Source organism: Microtus oregoni, unplaced genomic scaffold, assembly GCF_018167655.1.
Source record: "Microtus oregoni isolate MIOR12 unplaced genomic scaffold, Mior012 000001F_ref0000356, whole genome shotgun sequence".
In the NCBI taxonomy this organism is placed as follows: domain Eukaryota; kingdom Metazoa; phylum Chordata; class Mammalia; order Rodentia; family Cricetidae; genus Microtus; species Microtus oregoni.
Window position 1 is genome coordinate 58,304,661 of NW_024543060.1, and position 16,880 is coordinate 58,321,540.

The following is a 16,880-nucleotide window of genomic DNA, read 5'->3' on the forward strand; positions in this document are numbered from 1 at the left end:
CATGTTCCAGTGTTCCAGCCTTCAAGACAGGACTTCCAACTTCTCCCCTTAGCAGAAAACAACCATGAGAGACTTCCACCCCCTACATCATCTTTCTGCCATGTTGAACTATAGCCCAAAGAACTGGACTAAATTTTAAAAAATGATTCATTGTAGAGTCTGCCCATAATCCTGTAATGTACATGTTATCAGACAATCCCCTTATGTATTTCTGACAATTGTTCTTCTATGAAGATACTGCCCTCTCATAGCTAAAATGCTTTGTTATTGCCTTGATTACAAATTAAACTTATCAGGTCTACTTCACCTGTGGCCTTGGTCCTACAGATGCACACCACTAACTAGGTAAACTCTATCTAACAATACTTCATGGATACACAGTCTATTAAGCAAAGGTTGATAGATAAAACTAACATTTTAAACTAAGACTCCTTTCCTTTTCTACCTCAAACCTACAACTTTCAGACACACTTAACCACATCGTGTCTTACTACTACAGATTTTTATATTATTCTTCTGTTTCACTGTAGATAAGATATTTTAAAATCATATACAATTCATCTGCAAGATGGCCAAACTAGTTCTCAGCTTGCCATCAATGGATTATTGGCCATTAATTTTAAAAAATTATTCATTGCCTAGAGAGATATATACATGCTGCATTCACTAAACAAAAGAAGTGGAGATGTTGAAGCCCACAAGACTATACAGTAAATGTACAGATGACAGACCAATGGGCAGATCCACGGGAATTGTTAAGTCCACGTCCACATGGAGCAATCCATTTTGCAGAGCTGCGGGAACACTTGTCTTTTGGAAAATTCACTGAGGGTAGTGTGCCCCACCTTTGCTAACAAACAATTCTGGGTGTCCCCCAAAGCTGGTTATCACAAAAGAGACTAGAAGAGGGGATTGGGGGAATCCAGGATTCAGGGATGTTTAGTGACTTTATCTAATGGTGTGGAACGTCAGGTGTTTCCCCTTGGATGCTGGGTCTTTCCTGGTGGTGTCACCTGTTGTGAAGCACAGCTTTGTCAGACTCTACCTGCCCTCTGTGATTTTGATATGCATATTATCATAGTCCTTACCAACTATGAAATTTTCCAGCTATGCCTATAAAAACTAGAAACCTCATGGAGAACACTCTTTCTTCTTCTTCTTCTTCTTCTTCTTCTTCTTCTTCTTCTTCTTCTTCTTCTTCCCCCTTCTCCTCTTCTTTGCTTCTCCATGAAAAAGGAAGAAAGCACATGTAACAGTAATGTGCTTGAGTTAATTTTTTTACCCTCAGATCCTTGCTTGCCATAGACATCCTATTTGGAGGGGTACTGAGGCTGGTACTCAAGGCTCCACAGAGGCAACTGCTCCAAAGGAGGGCTGATGGGTGCAAGACGTCTCTCTGGGCCACCATGATAGTTGAGGTAAATGAGAAGCACAGAGCTTGGGTAAAGGGGAGGGTATGCTCGTAATGAAGGATAATAGTTTGGGGGTTCTGTCGAGCTGAAGATGCCCGCGGAAAATCCCTGTTTCCTGCCATTCAGCCTGAACAACAGCAAGACTCAGGCAAGACTCAGTACGTCAAGGCAAGTAAGAAAGGGATGTACACGCTTGGCTGTGCACATTAAGGGAGATGGGAGGGGGAGGGGCGAGGATGGATTACACTAATGACTGGTACCTTTTTTCTGTATATATTTTATACTTTTTTCTGTACATATTTCATACTTCAATCAAAAATTAATTTTAATTATGTCTGTTTTCTGAGACAGGGTTTCTCTGTGTAGCTCTGGCTAGCCATCCTGGAACTCCCTCTGTAGGCTACGATGGGCTTGAACTCACAGAGATCTGCATGCCTCTGCCTCCTGAGTGTTGGGATTAAAGGCGTGCGCCACCACCACCACCTTGCTGATATTTTTTTTTTGTTTGTTTTTTTGAGACAGGGTTTCTCTGTGGTTTTGGAGCCTGTCCTGGAACTAGCTCTTGTAGACCAGGCTGGTCTCGAACTCACAGAGATCCGCCTGCCTCTGCCTCCCGAGTGCTGGGATTAAAGGCGTGCGCCACCACCGCCCAGCTTTGCTGATGTTATTTTAAAAGCAGATTTAACAGTTTTAAATCTGATATATGACTGGTTCAATTTGAACTGAAGAGTTAGCTTTTGTGCTTGATATTAAAGTGTTGATACATGGGCAAATCTAAACAGTCAGTAATGAAAATTCTACTTCGGTATAATAAAATGAAATGAATATTAGCTTGACAGGATTTACAGTGGGAAGGAATTTGTGAGGACTGGACTCAATGCCTGTTTTTCCCCTACACAGGTGTCCCCAAGCCATTGACTTTGAAAAACCGCAGCTTCTCGGATGAGCCTGTGTATGGGAGGCCTCGCTTTCAAATGCATGACCAAAAATGAAAATGAAGCAAAAACCTTTTAAGAGAGCCAGGCATGGGTGGTGCTTGCCTTTAATCTTGGCAGAGGGAGATAGATCTCTGGGAGTTGAAGCCAGCCTGTTCTACAATAGTAAGTTCCAGGAACAGCCAGGACTGCATGTGTGAACCTATTTCAAACAAAACAGAAAAAGCTTGATGTTTCCCATTTTCAATGCAACCCATTAAATACATCTCTGGGGAACAGAGTGAAAAAGGAACTTACTGTAAGCACCCAGGTACCCCTGTCCCTGTGCCTTGAGGACCCCACAGAGTGCATCACCCCCGTGCAGGGCTGGCAGTACCCTGGACCCCACAGAGTGCATCACCCCCGTGCAGGGAGGGCAGTACCCTGGACCCCACAGAGTGCATCACCACCGTGCAGGGCGGGCAGTACCCTGCACCTTTAAAAGGCAGAACTCTGCCTACTTCTCTCTCTTCTTCCTCTTCCTCTCTCTGTACTTCTCCCCTTTCCCCCCTCTCCTCCTACCCATCCCTGTGGCCCCCTGGCCCGCCAAGGTCCCTCTCCGGGCCACCGTATCATCCATCACACAGACACTTCAGAGTCACAGCAAATGGCAAGCAGACAAAGGCAGCCAGAACTATCGTATTTATTATAAAGCTACACCTCGAAGAACAAACCCGACCGTATACTGAAGCCTGTAATGGTACATGCCAAGAAGTACAGTACTATACAGAAAAGTGCGTTGTCACGACAGATTAACAAAACATTTTCTTTTCTTCCAGAACTGTAAAAGCCCCCTCTTCTCTTCACCTCGGAGAGGGGGGGATGCACTGGAGAGACAGTATAGGGCTAGGGACAGGATGGCAGGTAGCAGTGTGAGTGGGACACAGTGGGACGCATGGGACGGGTGGCAGGGAGTCACTGAGGCGAGAGAAAGGCACGGTCACGTCTATGAGGGTAACGAGACAGTCTGATAATCCACACGGATGCAAAACGCACGCGACTGAGCACTGAGGCGCAGGAAGAAACGGAAGTGGGGCTGGTGGAGAGGCGGGAGCAAGTGGAAGTGGAAGGAGCCGGAGACCACTCCGGCGGGCGGGACACGGTGGGCGACAGTACAAGAGCAAGGCTAAGCTCCTCTAAGATAGGAAGGCACTTTCACATGTACATACTGCAGATGTACATTGACACGGGTAGGTCACTGTCACAAGCAGGAAGCAACCAGTACTGCAACTGACCAAACCGACAGCAAAGGACAATACTGATTTCAATTACGTGGGCAGGAGTCACCAGGAGGAACGCGGGGGAAGAGCAGTCTCCTGTTACTACACGATAAGTATCTACAGCAACCATCACACTACACACGAACTTAGATGAGCGCGCTCGGAAGGGGCATTCACAGATGCGCAGTTTCTAGAGTTTTCTTTTACTAGTTTCTAAGGTAAGCATTATGGAGCCCAGTACAATTATTTAAACATACAAAATTCCCTATATAATTTAAAGATACAGGTACCCATTTTGATTATACCACTGAGACATTTTCTTTTTTTAAATAAAGTATAGGAGGATGAGCGAAAGCTAGGCTTGGTCTCTGGCTTTACTACCTGTGCTGAAGTCATCCCAATTCAAGCCTGGTACTCCAGCCCAGCTGGAGCTTGAGGGGGGCTTTCAGCTCGGGGGGGGGGGGGAGGTCTGAAATAGGAGGGTTCTATTTGTACATGGGTAGAGCTCTCAGCTCTGGGCTGTGTCCCGGGGTCTTAGTGGCAGAGTGGAGATGGCATCCCAAATGCATTTCCTGCATTTATGGTCTTTGCTGCTATGGTCGGGAAGAAGGAGCAACCCAAATCTGAGATCTCAATGGACGGACAGTCTCTTTACTGTTGGATCTCAGATTTCGGATCATGGTTCCTTCAGTTTGTAGACATCAGAGGCTGAGCCATTCCTAAATGCCGAGACCACCACCACCAACCCAACTCTCTTTTCCCCTTCTTAATTAAATCAAAAAGCCTTTTTGGGAATGGCAAATATATACAGAAAACTCAGAGACCATCTGACCCTTGGGAGTTCTTTGTCCATTCATGACTATGGTAGCAGAATAAGTGGGACCTCACTGTGAAGTATTCCATGGATGGTTCCCGGGGCACCACAGTTAGCTGATGTTCTGTGAACACAAGTAAGACTGGTGAACAGTGATGCTGACCTGCAGCAAGAACTTGAGCTCCAGAGTGTCCTCAACAGTTTGACATTTTATTGCAACACTCTTTTAAAAAAATGTGCGCTCGGTTGCTAACAATCTATCCCTCAAACCCCAACTCACACCAGAGGGCTTTGTAAATCGGCACCAGGGTTCTACGGACGGGACAAAGCACACAGTCCTAACAACTATGGCTATTTTGTGTACGTGGAGTCAGGTAGTGTTGTGGACTACAATCTGCTCAGCAAACGACCCCCTCCCTGAACTTCATATGGTCACTAAGATCTGGGAGGGGACGGAGGACCTCAGGGTCCATGCATTTACTTCCTTTCCTTGTCCCTTTCCTCTGTGCGCTCCACCTTGAACCCTGCCAGGGTGACCCGTCTCAGCTGCTACAGCCTTTTGTGAGCTCTAGTGACTGTTTAGGATCCTTCGTGCAGGGGACATCTTATCTTAAACTATTCTGTGCATGGCTCCAAGGGTGCCCACGCCAGATGTAAAGCTGTAAAACTGTTGGTCCATCACTAGGCAAAGGAAGGAAAGGTGACTGCTTCTCTGGGGACATCTGGAACTGTCACTGGGACTACAGGAGAGAAGAGGGAGGAAAAGATAAGTGAAGGATGGGAGGGAACTAGGAGCCATTCCCTGGAGGCCCAGGCCTGAGATCCCAAGGGACTTACAAAAGCATGTCCTTTCTCTTTCAAGGCAGCAAAGGCCTGACCTAGGGGGACAGAAAGGCATAGATGGACACACAGAAGGCAGCAGTGGGGTTGCAGTAGGGGTGGGGTGGGTGGGGAGGATTGCCAGAGAGCTGTTTGGAGGAGGAAGATGGGAAAAACTAAAATTCAAGTTTAAGAAAGGTATTTACAAATAGCTCCTAAAGCTGCTAGCTTCTTACTCCTTCTGTTAGCATCGTCCATCAAAGAAGAAACATGGTTTGAAAAATTGATATTGATTTCTAGTAAATGGCGGGTTCATTAAGGAGACGATGAACTTCCAAGGAAACCAGAGGTGGGATGTTTAAAAGGCTCAGTGTCCAGCAAACCTCAATCCTGGCTGGGTCTCTATGGTTTCTTTTACAAAATGGCCAAAAAGAATGGTTCTAAAAATTTTGAATTATTTTTCTTTGTGTAGTTCTGGCTGTCCTGGAATAATTCATCCTGCAGACCAGGCTGGCTTTGAACTCAAGAGATCTGCCTGTCTCTGCCTCCGAGTACTGGATTTAAAGGTGTGCACCACCACTACCACTGGCAATTGTGAGGTTTAAAACCTTACCATCCCGGGAAGTACCTAGGGGTGGTTGTGAGACGAGGAGAGTGACTTAGAAAGGGACTATTTCATCCACGTTGTTTTTCTGCAAAGGAATGACTAGGTCGGCAAACTGAGGTAGCGGTCACTCATGATCTTGATTTTAGTACAGCTCTTACTTGGTTCCTGCGTGAATTATTGTCAACACCATGCCACTCTGAGGTGGGTGATTAATGGTGTGTCCAAAGGGGCTTGTTCTGAGCCATCTGCTGGCTTCATCAGGAAGTGCGTGCTAATGTAGACACCAGCGGCTGCGGCTAGATGGGCCATCTGTACCTTAGTAAAAACAGTTGTGTTCAGGACGATCTGGGCATGGGGTGGATATAACTCAGTGGTAAAGTGTGTGCTTAGCATGCAAGAGGCCTCCGGTTCAATCAATCCCAGTACTAAACAAACACACAATCTGCCATTTTTTTTAAGCTAGAGGAAAAATATAGTGAATATATGATAAAGAAAAATGGCTATGCGCTAAAATGCCAGGAAAGAAGTTCCTAACGGAGTCCATTTGACTAGATGAGTTCTGTAGAGGTCACGGGCAAAAATCCAAAACAACAAACCAAACACGAATAGGAAAGAACAGAAGTCATGATTCTGAGGTACAAAACTGGGAAGAGGCCATCCTGGCACCACAGGGTCATCTTCCCATGGTGGCCCGGCCGGGCTCTCACTCAGTACCGTAGCCAGATCTGGCTTGGCTCAAAGAGATGTGGGCATCAGAGCTGGGGGTTCAGGATTTGGGACCATTGGGCCTCTGTGGTCTAAAAGAAGCAAGGTAATTGGGTCACAACATCCGTGAATCAATTTCCTGTCTGTCTGTTTCCATTGCCATAAAGGAGAGCATGGGGTTTGAAGGAAGGGAGAAATATTTCTCAGGCAGTTGTTGAACAACTTTGTAGGAGTTTGTGCTGTAACCAGAAAGTCCTCAATATTCAACTGCTCTAGTCCTTTGCAAGTGGAGGTGGTGGACTTGGACATCTCCAGGGCCTGATCGTGTTCTCGGAGGGAGCAATGCCAACAGCTCTGGAGACACTGTCTCCTCTGCCTTTCCAGGTTCAGTTCAAGCAATAGCTGAGGTTTTCCTACCTTCTTCCATTGAGTTCTTAACCCAGATCCAGGGAAATGACATTTATGGAAGGGGCCATCATGGACTCCCTGCAAGCCATGGACTGAAAGTCTCACTGAAGCCCCCTCTGTGACTTTTAACAGGTACTGGACCCCACTCTGGATGCTTGGTGTTGGTTTCTACACAATGGCTCTTCCCGCATGTGTCACAGACCATGGCGGGTGATACTCCAGTAAGACCTGGAACTCAGGTTCTCTTTCTCGCAGGCCACTCACCTGGGCCACACAATCCAAAGCCATATACCGCAGGGGGCAAGGTGTCGCCTTCGTGACAAGGGCTGCAGCATTGGATTTTCAAGTAAGTCTGAGAGTTTCTATTGTCTTTAAAATGACATATGTCCAGTTATTAAAAAAGGTTACAAAATACAAATGCCCATGTTAATGTAGCTAGTCCCCGACACCATTACATTCGACGACATAGAAAAGTCAAAAAGATCTCCAGTTATAGGTGCAAGACTGAGGAACGTCACTGACCACTGTCACTAATCCATCTTCATCTTCAGACTCCCTCCCCCAGGACCTTGGTTTCTACATGGTGCAAGACTTGTCTGCGGGACCCTGGGAAGGTGCGGCGGGCCCTACAGTAGGGTTTGTTTTTGGAAGAACAGCAGGCTTTGGCCTAAGGGCTGGGGGCTTCAGCTGCACGCCCATCCTGGGTGCCACCATCGGCTTGAAAGTACTCATTGTATCACTGGACGAGCTGGTGCTCCGGCGAATCTGAGGCTCCGAGCTCCTGAGGGCGACGTTGTGCAGGGGGCTTAGAGATTCCATGGAGGTTGCAGGGGTGGGCGAGTTTTTCACTTGCTCCAAGGTGTCCAGCACGACATCGGGGGCATGCTTCACCGTGCTCTGTCTTTCTAGTTCCCGGAGTTCGTTCAAAGCAGTGTTCATAGTCTCTTCGATATCCTATTGGGAAAAAACGATAGAGGGAAAGATAGGCTTGTAATTATAGGAACAAAGTGAACAGACTAGTAAAGAACACACATATTTGAACTTTACAGTCTGCCCATAGAGTGTATGCACCATCGCCTTGTGCACTGGGTTTGATTCTAAATGATACTTAGAAGCCATGCACATGGAGCCATAGATCAAGCAATTGTCATTCTGAGGTAGCAGGCAACCTATTGAGGTCTCTTATAACTTGTGCGGTATTGATCGGAATTCTATTCCATCTTGTGTGTGTGTGTTCATGTGGGGGCGGGTGTGCATGTGCAGGCCCGAGGTCAACTTCGGGTGTCCGTCATCAGGTGCCGGAACTCTCTGCCTGGCCAGCAGACCCAGGGGTCTGCTCGTCTCTTCCTCCCCAGGGCTGGTTTACAAGCGCACAGCACTGCACTCTGGTTTTTACTGTTGGTTCTGAGAATGGAACATCCGTCCTCATGGTTGTGCATCAAGAACTTCACCAAATGAACCTTCTCCCCAGACTTTCTTGAGATATATGTAAAAGTAAAAACCCTGTTTATAATAACCAGAATTATTAAAATATAAAAAAAATTAGCCAGAAATGTGCACATAATTAGGGAGTTCTGTGTGTGTAGTGACCAGTGTAGGCTATGTTTATATACACATCACACACACGTGTGTGTAGTGACCAGTGTAGGCTATGTTTATATACACATCACACACACGTGTGTAGTGACCAGTGTAGGCTATGTTTATATACACATCACACACATGTGTGTAATGACCAGTCTAGGTTATGATGTCTATACACATTATACACACACATGTGTGTGTGTAGTGACCAGTGTAGGCTATGTTTATATACACATTACACAAACACGTGTGTATAGTGACCAGTCTAGGTTATGATGTATATCCACTGTCTCATATGCTTATTGCTTCTTTGTGTTGGGGCATTCAAATTATTTTCTAATTAATGATATTTAAACATTTAATATTAAATATTTGTGGTAGTTTGGAAGAAAATGGCCCCCATAGGGTGTGGCACTATTAGGAACCTCCAGCTTGCCCCCGCATGATTCCAGAAAGCCCCGTTCTAGTCTCTGTCTCTCTCTCTCCAAAACTTACCCACTCTGAGTCTCTGGACAAAGAGAAGGCACAAAAGGCCCAGTTTCCAAACCCAATTCTCGGCAGCAGTTGCCTCCCATGAAGTTCTCAGTCGCCCAATTCCCTGCTTAACTGTTCAATTTTTACCTTACTCAGGCACAAACCCAGCTTGTGGTGGACCGTAATCATCCCTTGCCAACAACCCATAAAATCTCCCTAGGAGCAATGCCTCTGGCTCCAATCTCTGGGACCAGAGAACCCACGGGGAGTTGCTCCAATAAACCTGTTGTTATATATACTTCTTCAGTTTAGCTTGATCTGTCTTTCTGCATCATTGGCTTAGAAACTTATTAGGGGAGGCAGAAAACCTACTAATTTACTTTTTTGGGTTTTTTTTTTTTTCATGACAGGGTTTCTCTGTGTAACAGTCCTAACTGTCCTGGAACTAGTTCTTATAGACAAGCCTGGCTGGCCTTGAACTCACAGAAATCCACCTACCTCTGCTTCCCAAGTGCTGGGATTAATGGCATGTGCCACCACCACTTGGCTTAATTTATTTTTTAAAAATTTATCATTTTCTGTTTGTTGTTTTGTCTTGACTGGGTTCATTCAGAATCCCCATCTTGAATTCCTGGAATTTATTTTGGGACTCCAGTGTAGTCTTGTGTTGTGGTTCTCAAATTATATATATATTTAAATTCTACTTACTGAATTCGTGAGGTGTAAGATTTTTGTTTGGGTTTCGTTTCAGGATTTCTATCTCTTTGTTGAGTTTTATCATTTATGCCATGAAAGGCTGTGTTTTCTGAATTCTTTGTCTTCTCTTGTTCTCACTTAATTCTCTAACATTATTTTGAGTTTGTTTTCAAGGCTGTAAATTTTCTTTTTTGGGGGGTCTGCTAACCAGTGTTACTGTGAGAAAACCTATTTCTTCATATTTTGTTGTTTTCTTTGTTGATATTTCTACAGCTATTGCAATATTTACATTTCCAAATTTTATAGGTTACTTATTCATTTCAGAGAGGCCTAACGCCTGTTGTTGGATATTGTTACCCTGGATTCTAGATGGACTCAGTATCCTGACTACTGTGTACACCATCTATCATCCTTGTCAGAGATGTCCATGATGGCATCATTGGTCCAGGATGCAGGTGTCTATGTCTATACTGGTACGACAGTTTCCCTGGAGGCGGGCACTACGTAGGCATATGCAGGCACTGTGCCTGAAGCTGTCTGCCTGACCTTTTGGTAGGTTGGGCTGCCACCTGGTTATTGGGCATGGTTCTCGCAGGGACTGGGAAGCAGAACTGTGCCTGGTTGTCTATAGACCAGTGTGGCATATGTGTGTGTCCTGTGTGCTGCGTGTGAAGTGGACTAATGAGGACGTCAGGCTGCTGCCTTGCTGACTACTGGTCCTCGGCTCTGAGCAGCCAGGGGTATGGTGCTGCAGCCAGTTGGGTGAACACGGTAGACAGTAGTAGAGACGCAGAAAGGGAGCTACTGTGTGGTCAGCGGGCGTTAGAGAAAACACTCTAGCAGGAGGGTCCAGTTCAAAACTGGAGCTGGTCCTCATGACTATGTCACAACTACTATTCTGTGCCAGTACAGCTTTATGAATTCTGGGAAATTCTCCCTACCGTGCTGGAGGCTGTAAGGACCATGCATCTCTCCCAGGCAGTCATCTGCAGGACCAATGCTACGCACATCAACTTCCCTTTTCTCATGAGAATTCCATCTCGGCTTTGAACCCATTGCCAGGGGAGATAGGATGTGTGTTGGCTAGTTTTTATCAACTTGACCTAGGCTAGAGTAATTGTGGAAGAGGGAACTGCAGTTGAGAAAACACCTCCACTGGCCTGGCCTGTGGGAAAGCTCGTGCTGCATTGCCTTAAGCAGTAACTGATGGAAGAGAGGCCTGTCCAGGTGGGTGTACACCCCTAGGCAGGTGCAGCAAGCCAGTGAACAGCACTTTGCCAGGACCGCTGCGCTGGGTCCTCCCGCTTGAGCTCTTGCCCCGACTTCCCAGGATGTTGGACTATAAGCTGTAGCATAAGATAAACTCTTTCCTCCCCAGGTTGCTTTTCATTATGGTGTTTCATCACAGAAAGATACCACTAAGACAGAGTTGGAGAGGCAGTGAGCCTCACTTGCCCTCTGTTACGCTATCTTGGCTTTAGTCTTAAAAATCTATAGAGTTCCTGCCACTCCCCTGAGGAGTAAGGACTTCAGTAAACTCCCTTGGTCATTCCAGTTGGATGGATTAGGGCTGGCTATTCTTTATCATGGTTTCCTCTCTTTGGGGGGGGGGGGGAGAGGGATAACTGACAGGTAACCCTACTTTCTTATTTTACCATCTTTCTCATATTATGAAAATTTTGAGGATCAAAATGGAGTACACTGTCATGCTTAAATAAGTATATGCATGTGTGCTTGATTGAAGAAGAGAAAGCAGAAGTCCGCTCAAAAACCCTGCCAGACCTATAACCTTGACAAAGGCCATTGCATTCTTACATGGAAATTACTTCTGCAAGGACGTCGCTCCAGCATGAACATCTGCCTAGCAACTGTCTGTCCTCCAGCCTTGGATGGATGCCAGTCTTGTCGTTTATTAGTCCTTCTAGTCAAGGACTGCTCTTTCAAAATAGTCAGTCCTCCTCCAGCTTTAGAATGCTTCTGTGTCTCTACTTCCTCACACTGCCCCAGTCTATTCCCAAGCAATGTCCCTGCCATTCCCAAATGAACACCTTCGTTCTCTGAAGAACGTCTCTGATTGTCATTTAGGCTGACAATATAGAAACATGAAATACTTTTTGCATGGTGGCAAAATTCTCTAGGGCTATCATTATGTGAATCGCCCTTCAACTGCAACAAGGGCTGCCCATCCTTGAGAAAAATCACAGCTCCGGGAGGAGCATCTTTCGCAGAGTATGTAAGCTAACAGAATCGGCACTGCTATGCCAACGCCCACTTTTAACCGCTGAATTGATGGAAAGCCTACATGCGGGTATAAGAACACTCTTTTTGCATAGTTATTAACTAACATTCATACGAAGTAGCTCTAGTGCTCAACAGCACAGCAGGGCAACTATAGTTCATAATTAGTTACACATATGTATACCAAATTATTATACTGCATCCTATAAATATGTAAAGTCATTATATTGATAAAGAAAACAATTAAATGAATTGAATTTTTAAAAAATACTGATTTCCTTATATTTATCACTTTTGTTATCAAATATATCCAGTTCAGATATAAAGGGAGAATTGTACAAATTTCAAAGGGCAAAGTGTTCCTCATTGAAGAACTGATAAGATAATACATGCTTTTATCATTAAGATAATAATGCTTGTAAAATTAAATATATATATATATATATTCATAAAAAATGGAGTACCATTCAGAATTGAAAGGAATCTTGGCAAATGAAACAGCATGTATGTACCTTGAGGACCTTGTGTTATGTGGAATGAACCAGTCACGAAAATGTAAATATTGTCTGATTCTACACATACAAGATTGTGGAGTAGTCAAGTCCACAGGAGTGGAAAGTAGGATGGTGGATTCCAGGTGCTGTGGGAAGGAGGACTTGGGGCTATGTTCCTCCCTTTATCCCTGGGACTTCTGCCATGTGCCTGGACCACAATCCTTACTCCCCACAGTGTCACTTGTCCTTGTCCCCTACTGTATTGCCAGCACCCTGAGAAAACAGTGGCATCTAACCTGTTCAAGAAGGCCTTTCATAGCCTGGCAGGGGTGCCACAGCCTTTAATCCCAACACTCGGGAGGCAGAAACAGGCGAATCTGTGAATTCGAGCCAGGCTGGACTACAGAGCTAGTTCCAGGACAGGCACCAAAGCTACAGAGAAACCCTGTCTCAAAAAATCAAAACAAAACAAAAAAAGAAAACAAAGAAAGCCTTTCACAGATGCTGGCATAGCCAATGCTCAATAAGCATTTGCTATATGAATAAGCAGGGGCATGATATTAAAGTATAGTATCCAATAAAGAGTAAAGCCAATCATGGTACGATGACATCTGTGGACAGCACACTCTTCCTCTACTCGAGGACCCCACGGACTTGCTATAACAGGACTTGCGCGGTTTTGTATGAACATCACTATGACATGCTCTTTTGGTTGCGTGGGAATTTTTGAAGGCTGGAGATGGATAGACGAAGGAGAGAGCTAGAAGCCATTTTGATGAGGGTGACATGAAGCTCACATTTCAGACAATTGCCTTCCTATGTGACTCACTTTACCGTGAGACAGAGGGATAAAAACGTGAGAACCAATTATCTGCACCAGGCAGAATGGATAGAAGCTGGATTATCTGTTGACTTTTCATCTTTATGATTTATAATAAAAGGCATTCCTGGTTCTGGCAGTGAAAGGGTTAAACAGTTTATGTCTTTTAACCTTTTTCTAAATCTGTCTCTAAACAAATCACATTTCACCTCCTTATTACAGCAGCAACGTTCAGGGTTTCTCAAATCATGACTTTTGGCTACAATCAAATGGGACTAGTTCTAAAAGGTCTCAAAAAGCCTTGCATAACCCTCGAAATAGAAAAACTCAAAGGTCAAAGCCTTTTTGATTTTGGCTGGGAAACTGCTCTATACCTCAAGTTCATTTACTTGTTTACAAATGCATTAGACTACTCACATAGCCCACGCTGCCACCCAGGACTATTTATCTCTAGGACTGTCTCTGCTGCTAGACACAGACAGTATCTGAAGCAGAGGCTCAGATGGTGGATCGGGTAAACTCATCCACACTGTTTACCTCTGCTTTTTCAATTCTGATCATTAGAGACGAACAACAGAGCCCACTATGGAGTCAGTGCTGGGAAGGCAAGACAAGAGGCACATAGGACCCAGCACTCTGGGTCTTTACATGGTTAACCATTATTGATTACATTATTTATTGCCTAATCTATCAGTTGCCAAGTTGAAAGTGTCATCTTTGGTTTTAATAAATAATTTATTTTGTTTCTGGGCTTTCTGCCCTTTTATAACTATCTGTTTTGCAAGCTTTAGAACCACTGGGCTCTATTAGCAGGTCCTTCTTCATTCCATATTTTCCTGGCTATTCACCACTGATGCGTATGAATGTCCTGGCTTCTCCGTTTCTGACACATCTACTTAATCAATATGAATCTAATATGCCTAGAATCAATCTTCCGGCGGCAAATGGATCATCAGGAGATTCGTGGCCAAGCGTTAGTCCATGAGACTATTTCCTTTGTTTTCTCTGGCTATTCCCATATGAAAATATAGTTTACAGATCTTAAATCTTTCATATCATCTTCACCATAGCCAAACACTTAAAATACAACATCCAGTTAAAAGCACTATACCTGAGCAATTGTTTCTGGGTCCAGTGGCTTGTGGTCATTGAAGCCTGTGTATTGTCCTGATGATGTCGACCTCCTGATAGGAGGGCTATCAATCTTCTTGAGGGAGTCATGGCGGCTGATGTTGGTCAGGCTGCCATGGCCCGGCCGTCGCCGTCGCTCAGGGCTGTCATTACTGAGGCCACGATTTTGCAACAGGCCCCTGGGGTGACTGGCTAGGTTTGGGGACCCCAGATCAATTGAGGAGTTGGAAAGAGCATGTGGGGGATGGAGGGGACAATGGCCATCACTGGTCCTGCCAGGACGTCTTCCTGGAGGGGGTGGCTCTCCTCTTTTTCTTTGCCTAGACATTCACCGAAGGAGAAAAGAAAAGAGAAAAATCTTATGACACTGGGTAATACTTCAAGATTGAGTGTATGATTGTTCCTCATAGCCCCTGAAGAAGGGGGTTTAGGAGCTTTTGACCAAATGTCACTTACCTGGCTAAATAGCTGTCAGAATGGCGGTCAGTTGGAGAGTTCATGTCCTTGGATGAAGACTTGTCTTCAGTGACTGGCCCGCTGCTGGCTTCACTGTCAGCTTTTTGGCTCAGAGTGTCTGAAAATGTATCATCCCTGAAACAACGGGAAGCAAGTGAGAAAGCCTTCGGCCTGATGAGTAGGTACAGGAATAAGGGATGGCATGTATGTAAGCCTTTTATTAACTTCGCTTTCCTTGTTTTGTAGGTTTGTTGTGTGTGTGTATGTGGGGGAGGGGGGAGGAATATGCATGTGAGTGCAGATGCTCCAGAAGCCAAAAGGGGGCACCCTACCCCCAGAGCTGAGGTATGGGTGTTTGTGAGCCACCAAACCTGGGTGCTGGGAACTGAACTCAAGTCTTCCGCAAGAGCAGCAAGAGCGGTGTGGGCTCTTAAACTTGACTGTCTTTCATCACCCGAAATATAATTATGGTGCAAGGAAATTTCAGGCATATAAAAGAGTACATAATAATCATCTATAACATACTATACCAGTCAGGTGTGGTGGCTCACGCCTTTAATCCCAGTACTTGGGAGGCAGAGGCAGGTGGATCTCTGTAAGTTCAAGGCCAACCTGGTCTATGACGCTAGTTCCAGGACAGTCAGAACTCATAGTAATGAAAACAGCAAAACCCCCAACTACACCAAGAGGCAACTGTGGTTAGGGTCATAGGAAATAGCCTTCAATACTTTGCTCCTGTGTCTAGTGTACCGTGTGTGTGTGTGTGTGTGTGTGTGTGTGTGTGTGCGCGCGCATGCGCACGTGTGTGTGTGACTGCCCAGGTAGCCAGTTGTCTCTGTTATTTACTGCACATTTTAAAAGCTGCTTGATGGCACTTCCTGCCTACTCAAGTAATATTATCTCCCTTCTCAGGCCTTTGATGGGGTTAAAGACTAGATAGTCATAGTTACTTGCCTCTTATGACTTAGCCAAGTCATTTCTAATACAAGACTTAGACTCCTTAAGATAAAATAATTATTAAAACATTTAACATATGTTTCTTGCTTAACATTGTTTATGCTAGTAATAATTTTATTTTTTATATTTAGTATCTGTTCTAACTGTATATAGTTTTATATTTTGGTTTGGAATGCTCTTATTTAGACAAACGGGGCCGGGAGGTGCTGGGGAACCTCCTTCAGCCAATGGCCTTTGAGAGGCTGGACCAGGTTTTGCGCTCTCTCTCTCTCTCTCTCTCTCTCTCTCTCTCTCTCTCTCTCTCTCATCTGTCTGTCTCCTATCTCACCTGGATTCTGGATTTGGTTCCTGTTCTCCGTTCATGCAGAGGACTGTGATCTATGAATCCCCCGCAAATAAAGATCCCCCTTATTATACTCAATTCTGAGCTAGTGTGTGATTACTTTATTCACATTCTCCTTCATGTGTGTGAGTGTGCATATATACAGTATGTACACTATGGATAATGGGCTTCTCTGTTTAGTAATTTAGATACACATGTTTAATCAATTGCCATATACACACTTTCTTGTTTCTAAAGCTGTGTACGTCACTAAGCATGTCTACTCACTTTATAGAGTGTATTTCTCTTTTTCCTGAACAGTTACTTGGAATTGGTAATGAACAGTGAAGCAGCACACTCAGGAAACAGGGCTCCACTCATCCACTGTTTGTAAGCTGTTTCTTCACTTACGCCACCTCCTCCTCACGTCTTTAAACAGGCTGGAAGTTTTAGAGCTTTCTCATGGGTGAAACTGAGAGCATCGACAAAAGCCTCGAGGACTGAGATGATTCCTTTCAACTGTAAGCCTGCAGCCTCCCTTTTGGGTTCGGGCAGGATGGGAGGTGGTGGTTGAAACAGCCAGATAGCAAGAGAAGCATCACCGCGGCAATGCTAATGTCAAAAGTCACTTTCTGCAGAGGCTAGCCTTCTGAGACACCATCAAAAGATGTCTCCCACCAGCTCTCGCTTCAGTTTGGTAAATGAACAGTTGCTGGTTCTAAGACATCAGCAGCTAGCACGCAGTATAA

The 16,880-nt window shown here is 44.9% G+C and overlaps 1 protein-coding gene across 2 annotated transcripts in view; it reads right to left on the bottom strand.

The window, feature by feature from the left end:
* Window positions 1-3,019: 3,019 nt before the first annotated feature.
* Window positions 3,020-16,880, bottom strand: part of Srgap1 (SLIT-ROBO Rho GTPase activating protein 1) — a 283,329-nt gene continuing 269,468 nt past the window's right edge. For both annotated transcript variants that reach the window (XM_041665937.1, XM_041665936.1), the window contains exons 20-22: window positions 14,853-14,987; window positions 14,377-14,716; window positions 3,020-7,913 (exon numbers count right to left, since the gene is read on the bottom strand). In XM_041665937.1, coding sequence (XP_041521871.1) covers window positions 7,536-7,913; window positions 14,377-14,716; window positions 14,853-14,987 — 853 coding nt within the window. In that variant the 3' untranslated portion in view covers window positions 3,020-7,535. The remainder of the gene's footprint in view (window positions 7,914-14,376; window positions 14,717-14,852; window positions 14,988-16,880) is intronic.